Below are 7,737 nucleotides of genomic sequence, written 5' to 3'. Positions count from 1 at the left end.
TCTCATGCTGGGGTGTGTATGCTGCTAGAGTACTCTGTTGCTGTGTATTCTGTTTCTGTTTTCTTTGGTTTTCCTCTGTGTTGGATTCTCTCCAACTGGAGCTCCGAGCTTAATGTAGCTCCGAGCTCCTCTTTATTGATGTACTCTTCTTTTATGATTTCATCATTAAAGATTTCTTCTTGCTGATCAAAAAATATATATATATATTAATAATTTTAGCTCCCAAAAACCATCACAATAGATATAATTTTTTATTTTTATTTAAAAAAAAAAACCAACTAAATGAAATTAAAAACTTCAAAGAAAATAGAAAAAGCAACTTTAACATGCAAGTCCTAGATGACCCCCACTATTGCAGAACCACTTCATATTCTATTCCTCAGCCTTGTCAACTGCTGGAACTTCTGTTTTCTCCTCAACTACTGCATCACTTGCTTTTTCTTCTTCAGCAGCTGGGACCGGTACCGGTGCTGATTCCTCAGCTGCCGGTGCATCGGTAACCTAGGTAGCAGTTTCTTCTTTTGTCTCTTCTTCAGTAACAACGGCAGCCTCTTCTTGCTTCACCTCTGGAGCCACTTCTTCTGCTGGTTTCTCCTCCTCAACCACCACCACTGGCTCTTCAGCGGCAACTTTAGGTTCCTCAACAACTCCCATGCTTTCGACTTCAACCTCCGCCGGTACTGTTACTGGTGCTTCTTCTGTTGCTGCTGCAGCCTCCTCCTTTGGTTCTTCTTCAGCAGCCACTGGCTCCACCTCTGGGACTGGGGCTGCTGGTGCAACCACGGTTTCCTCTGGCCGAGTCTCTTGGGTCTTGCTCACCTCTGTTGTTTCATTTTCGGGCAATGCTTTCACCACGCTTGTAACCTGCAAAACCCAGTTTTCCATCTTAATTGAAATTATGATTGCAAGATTATATTAAAAAGCAAAAAATGAAAAAGAAAGGTTGCATATATTATGTTGTTGATCAATGATTTTGTGTTTTGATTCTCCCGTCATATATGTCGACACAAACTTTAAAAATTTAGTTGATTTTATTTACATTTTACCATGACCGCAATACCAAACCAACGACTTCTTTTTTTTTTTTTTTCTTTTTTTGATCAGTAAAAACAAATAAGTTTAGTGATGAAAAAAACATAATACATCAAGAGAGGCCCCACATCTCAATGACTCATATACTTAAATAGTAACCATTAAAATGGTTTGCCTAAGTTACATTTAGTGTTACATTAAAAAAAAAAACAAAAAAAGGAAAGGTCATTTATTTCCCATAACATGCTATTTTGCAACAAACAATTGTCATATCAATTTTTGGTTAATGGATCTACTAAACAAATCTTTTGTGATCATGATTTAGTTGTCTCGTTGAACCAAAAATGACCTTGTCAAATTTTAAACCAAATTTGTACTAATATTTAGTTTTACCATTTTTTTGGCAAGTCATTTTGCTCCACCATTAGAGAGTAGCTTTTAATGTGTGTAGCAAAAAAATGACCTATACGTTTTTGTGGGAGTTGTTAAGAATAGATAGTTGGCTTAATCGGTATAATTATAAATGTGATATGACTTAATGTATTGAATTATATAAAAATTAAATTATTTACTAAAAATATGCATTATTTACATTGTCAATATTGCATTTGTACAAATAAATTTATTTAGCTTAAAATTGATAAAAACATATCTATGATAGACTAAAAAGATAAATGGGTTGATAATAATACCAATTGAAAAATGACATGTTAGAAAAATTAAATATGAAAATAATTGATTAGTACTTTTGTATGGCAAAAAGCAATAAAAATCAATTGTAAATAAAAAAGTAGCAACAAAAAAATGCCCCAATAAGTTTTTTCACCTTAGGCCTGAAAAACGACAAAGCCTTTTTTTTTTTATCAGTAAAAAAAAATTTCATTAACAATATAAAATTAAATGTACAAAAAGATGACAAAGCATACCATAACAAGCTTATATATACATGTACTACAATTAGAAACGCATATAAAGTTCATGAAAACAAGTTACACATGTAAGATAAAGGATGGGATGCACGTGGGCTCTACATCATTTCCGCTCTGTCTCACAGTTGTGATTCATTCTATGAGATTACTAGACTTTATAAATATATATATATATATATCATATGATGATGATGTTTTGAAAGATCTAGATACAGATTATAAATCAATCACTGTAATATATGTTGCAAACACAAACACTATACAGGAGATCACAGAAATGATGGGTGGATTTAACAGTAAGCCAGTGCATGATCTTGATGCTCATGAATCCAGTAACTAGCTTGAATTGGAGATGGATCGATCGATCGATCTACCAACTGGCATAGATGATCATCATATGTTTTTCTTGTTTGCATAGTTTGCAAGTTGACAAACTACCAACAAGATTTGTAGAGAGAGATCATCATGCTTTGCTAGTCACCACCAGCATAAAGATGGGACAAAAAAAACATTATGATTACCGGCAAATTTTAATTTTACAATAACAAAGTTACGAAAACAAATCTGATCATAAATAGGTAAATCAAATATGAAATCATATATAGATCGATAGATAAAAGAAAAAGTAGAGTAGTTTATTAAGTTGAGTTACCTCAACAGTGGCCATTGAAAAGCAAAGGGAATGAAAGAGCAAACAACAAAGAGCAAAGAGAGTGATTTGGGAAATGAAGAGTAGAATAGTATAGTAGTGCTTTTGGTTGTGAAGAGCTGTGATCCAATTTGAGAGCTATATATAGAGAGAAATGTAATTTCTTATAATTAATAAAAATATTAAGTCGGAGGAGCTGGCAGCACTTCCAAAAAAATATAATAATAATAATCTTACCAAATTAATTTGACACCTCATATTCCTGACATAAAAGGCAATTTAATTAGTATAATATTAGATATACTAAATTTTTTATTAAATAAATGATTAAATGTCTTATATGAGTGTAGGATCCATACCATGTGAAATATTTAGTTATTTATTTGGTAGAAAATTTAAAATTTATACATTTTCTATTTAATTAGGCATGCCTAGTTGTAAATGTTTTTACCTTTCAAAAAAAAATTAAAATAAAATAAAAAATTTTGAGATGATTTTTTTTTTAATTATTGTTTTTTTTAGTGAATTTTAAATCTATGTGCGCAATCCGGGTTCTAGTCTAAGTGGCTTGGAATGCACTGAGATAAGGTTTCAAGTTTAATATTATAGTAATCTAATTTTTAATTCGCTAAAATCGTACTTTATGTTACTGAAAACAAAAACAAAAAATCAAGGGTAAATATGGAAATAGTCTATATATTTTACACGATGTGTCAATTTAGTCCATGTAGTTTCAATTTGCTCGATTTTGCCCCCTTAATTTAACGGATTGTGTCATTTTAGTCAAATAAATAACGGTTGTTAAATTAATTTAACGGAATGTCAAATATTGTGTCAATTTGGTCCCTGTACTTTACACGATGTGTCAATAGTTTCAATTTTCTCGATTTTGGCAGGGACTAAATTGACACATCGTGAAAAATATAAGGACGAAATTGATACATTGTTTGACTTTTCATTAAATTAACTTAACAACCGTTATTTATTAGACTAAAATGACACAATTCATTAAATTAAGGGGCAAAATCGAGCAAATTGAAATTACAGAGACCAAATTGACACATCGTGTAAAAATATAAGGACTATTTGCATAATTTTTCCAAAAACCAAAACCTAGCTGTGCGGGCTAAAAATGACATCTAATGTCTCGGCTTGGGAACTTAGGTACGAGAGGGAAATGTCATGAATTAAGCACTCCACTAGCCCAATCAAAGATCGGTTTTTACTAATCATGATGTTATTTTTATGTACATTATATACTCTTGTTCGGATTATTAGGCTAACATTACTATGTGATGCACACAAGTATAGATTAATTTGCAAAAGTTGGAACGCTTTGATTTCATGTTTTGTTTTGAAAAAAATAGTTTAAATACGTACCACTTGAAAAAGTAGGCTCGTATTTATTTGAATAAATTTATCCTAATTTTTGCAATTAGCCTTCATCCTTCGACATTCAAAGAGTTATATCAATTAAGCACTTAGCCTCGTGGTAAATGTGCTTAACATGTCAACAATCACACGCATGCGTGTAGACGTGCCCTTGGGCCCCATGCTACAGTTCGGACTCAATTTGTGTGTCGGTTCTTAATCTGATCTCACAATGTGCAATGTGAGATTGATAAATCACCAAAGAGTCCAAATCCTGGCAAATCATTTTGGAAAACAGATTTTTTTTTTAAAAAAAATGCCAAACATGGACTGCTTTGCCAGATACAGAGTCGCCACCTAAATATTTTATTTTAGGGGAATTTAATAAACCCTGACTCGTTACCTAAGGCCACGTGCCCGTCATCACCAAAGTTGCCTCGGCTCGGGAACTTGGGTACGATTGGGGAAGGTCAGCTATGAGCACCCCCGCTCGCCCGATCCGAAGATCGGCCTCTACTAACCATGATATCTAGTTTTGAAAACGTTATGTGTTGTTATTCCGGTTATTAGCCTAATCTTACTATGTGATGCGTACAACACAAAAGTATAGACTAGATCACCTAATTTGGAACAAAGCATCGCATATCCGTTTGGTTGAAAAACAATTTGAAATTTGCTACTCGCAAGTAGGCTAAAACACGGATTTCTATGAGTTGTTCCAACTCAAACAATCCAACTTTCACCCACAGGCATTCAGGCAGTTTATATCACATAAGCATATAGCCGTATAGTAAGCATGCTGTCATGTTAACATTCACACTCATGCGAGATGCTAAAGCATAAATGCTCACCTAGTACTCCGTGCCAAAACAATGAACTAGTTAGTAATCATACATGATCCTAGTTCATGTTAAAATGGCTAATGCATTGCATACAGAATGACACTAGAATAGGCTCGGCTAATCTATGGATGGCATGTGACATGCGACAGATGGCATGTATTCAAGTTAGATTTGAAATACTTATGCAATTAGCATGATGCGCCGAGCCCAGTGTATGCAATACAGATGGATGATGCAAACATGCGAGCATAAGGATGCTAATTGAAATATGCCCTAGTACTAACCATCAAAGTAGGTAAGTAAAAGGGAGAAAGAAATGGGGGTTGGAAGACATACACACACGCACCCACACTTATTACAAATTTGCCCTCGCTCAGAGGGACCGAAAGAATAATACAATTTAACTAACTATCAAGCTAATTAAATATTACGGACAATTAACTAAGCTAATTAAGCAGTAAAAACAGTCTCGGGAATAGGGCCCAATGCATGCGCGCTCGGTCCCGCTCGGAAACCCACCACCATGCACAAGTTTGCCTCTGTTTCCCCTACTCTGCTCTTCTAAAAATTGCACAACTCCCAAGGTATGCTCCATGGACACTGTGGATCCCCACCGACCAAGTGGAAACCCCACCGACCATGTCCGGATGGTCATCGACCATTTTTTAAGCTCTCGGCCATCAATAATTGGTTGGTCGGCACTCCATGTAGTCGACCGGCCAAGTCTTCCTGCAGAGCCTGTTTTGACAGCAGCAGAGGGAAAAACAAGGCATGGCAATGTGTTTCAAGCAAATGTGTGCACCAACACATCCCTTATCATGTTCATGACTCAAAGGGGTATGGTCCTTGATTCTTGAACCACCAATCGCGCATTTTGATGCATGATGGTCCAAGTAACCAAGTGTGCATTTCGATATCAAATGAAGTGCAATGCGCATAAACAAACAAATGAGGCCCCAACCTCTATCACTTGATCAAGAGGCAAGGCATGCATGCCAATGCAATGCAACCTAGACATGCAAACTAAGTATGCAACATGGCAATGCAAACAAGCATACAAGGCATGTGACAATCATGCTAATGACGAGTATGCAAGGTGTAATGTGGATGTTCAAGCATAAAAACAAGCATGTGATAGGCTAAGTATGCCACGACATACAAGGCTAATGGACATGCAAGATATGATGCAATCAAAGCATGCGGAGTGTAAGACATGTAACAACATGTAAAGAGTGGACTTAGACTAATTTAGGCAGCTCTATACTAGGCCCAAAACAGTGGCCAAAAGCTATGAGGATGGGGCCAAATGCACATACAAGCGTGCATGCAAATGAACAAACACTTAAGCATCAAAGAGACAACTTTTAAGCACACTTAAAAGAAGATGAACATGGACACATAGCATGAATATAAAGCTCTAAAAATCATGTTATAAAGGTGTCAAACCAAGTAAACAAGACGAGCTAAACATGCAACAATGGTCCGAGATTCAAGGAAAGCCTAAGGGGCTTAAACCATGGCTAAGTCAAACAAGCCTCACAAAGCTAAAAGGACTTAAAACAGGTCCAAGGCAGACCTAAACAAAGCTAAGGACACACCTAGATGGCATCTAAGTGGTCTAAACATGCAAGCATACAAAAGAGGCCACACATGGAGCATAAGATGACAACCTTGTAAAGCATTAATGGGACATCAAATGCAAGCATGCAAGCATACCATGAGGACTGAAATGATGCTATAAGTAGTGCCAAACCATTGAAATGATGCAAGGATGGCATGCTAGAGGGGTCAATGCTCAAGGCATACAAGAGAGTTTGCATTGTAGCTATACAAAGCAAAGCATGGATGACTCAAATGACCAAAAACAGTCCCTTAGCATACTAAAACAAGCATAAAAGCTTCACAAAGCTAGGCCGAAATCATGCTAGAACAAGGGTTAAAGCCTAAAGCATGTTAAGGAAAAAATATGGCATTACAAGACATGTATGCAAGGCAAGCATGGTGTGTCTAAACCAAGCAAAAACAGAAGTAATACATGGCAATATAAGCACAAAAAACAGCTAAGGCATGGCCATCATACACTTAAACAAGATGCTCACACATGAGGCAAAAATGGCCCTTTTCAAGGACAACAAGGAGAGGGGATGGCCCTCTTCTTCTTAGGACCTTAAGGCACCATCCTCACCACTGAAATCCATCAAGATTTCAGTGGTGAGGAGGCCCAAACAAAGTGGTTCCGGAGCTCACCAAAATAGCACAAAAATGGGGCCAAACAAGGCCTAAGAGGGGTCAAACACCCCCAAACGACAAAGCAACCTTAAACAACTATGTTAAGCACTCAAAATCAAGACTTTTATTAGTTATATACAAAGTCTAAAAACAGTTGCAAGATTGGTTGAAATGCTATGCAAAAATGGGGAATAAATGGTGAAGTTCTTACCCTTGATGACCCTCTTCACAAACAATGCTCCAGTTGGTTCTTCAAGCTTGAATCCACTCAAGAACACCAAGAACAGCTCTCTGGCCCCTCAGAAACCAAGAGAAGGTGTAACTCTATGTGTTTGTGTGCAATAGTAAGACTAAAACACCTTAAGGCAAAAGAGAGAGAGAGAGATATAGAGATAGAATAGCTACAACCATGAACTAACCCTAACTCAGAGCTCCCTCTGTATTTTTTTTGTGTCACCCTAACGGAGGGAGAAGAGTCTCCCTCTTATAGAGCTCACTCTTGCAAAGCTTCTCAAGTAAGCTAGTCAAGAGGGAGATCCCTCCACACACGTGTATGGAGGGGGGCAAAGTGGGTGCCAGCTATCACAGCTGGCACAAAATATCTGTCAAAAGCAGATGCACAGTGGTCGGCCAGCCAAAAATGTAATTTGACCAAAATAGATGGCCGACCGACCATCCAGAGTGC

General features: G+C 36.7%; 1 protein-coding gene across 1 annotated transcript; it reads right to left on the bottom strand.

Annotated features, from left to right (window-relative positions):
- Window positions 1-238: 238 nt before the first annotated feature.
- Window positions 239-2,768, bottom strand: LOC114277045 (uncharacterized). The gene is made up of 2 exons (XM_082887166.1): window positions 2,614-2,768; window positions 239-864 (listed from the first exon to the last, which is right to left on the bottom strand). The coding sequence occupies exons 1-2, from the start codon at window positions 2,626-2,628 to the stop codon at window positions 502-504; spliced, it is 378 nt and encodes a 125-aa protein (XP_082743292.1). The 5' UTR covers window positions 2,629-2,768; the 3' UTR covers window positions 239-501.
- Window positions 2,769-7,737: the final 4,969 nt, after the last annotated feature.

The sequence above is a fragment of the Camellia sinensis genome, chromosome 9 (assembly GCF_055761805.1).
Source record: "Camellia sinensis isolate YWXY chromosome 9, ASM5576180v1, whole genome shotgun sequence".
Taxonomy (NCBI): domain Eukaryota; kingdom Viridiplantae; phylum Streptophyta; class Magnoliopsida; order Ericales; family Theaceae; genus Camellia; species Camellia sinensis.
Note: the sequence above shows the minus strand (reverse complement) of the source record. Positions and strands in the feature narration are given on the sequence as shown.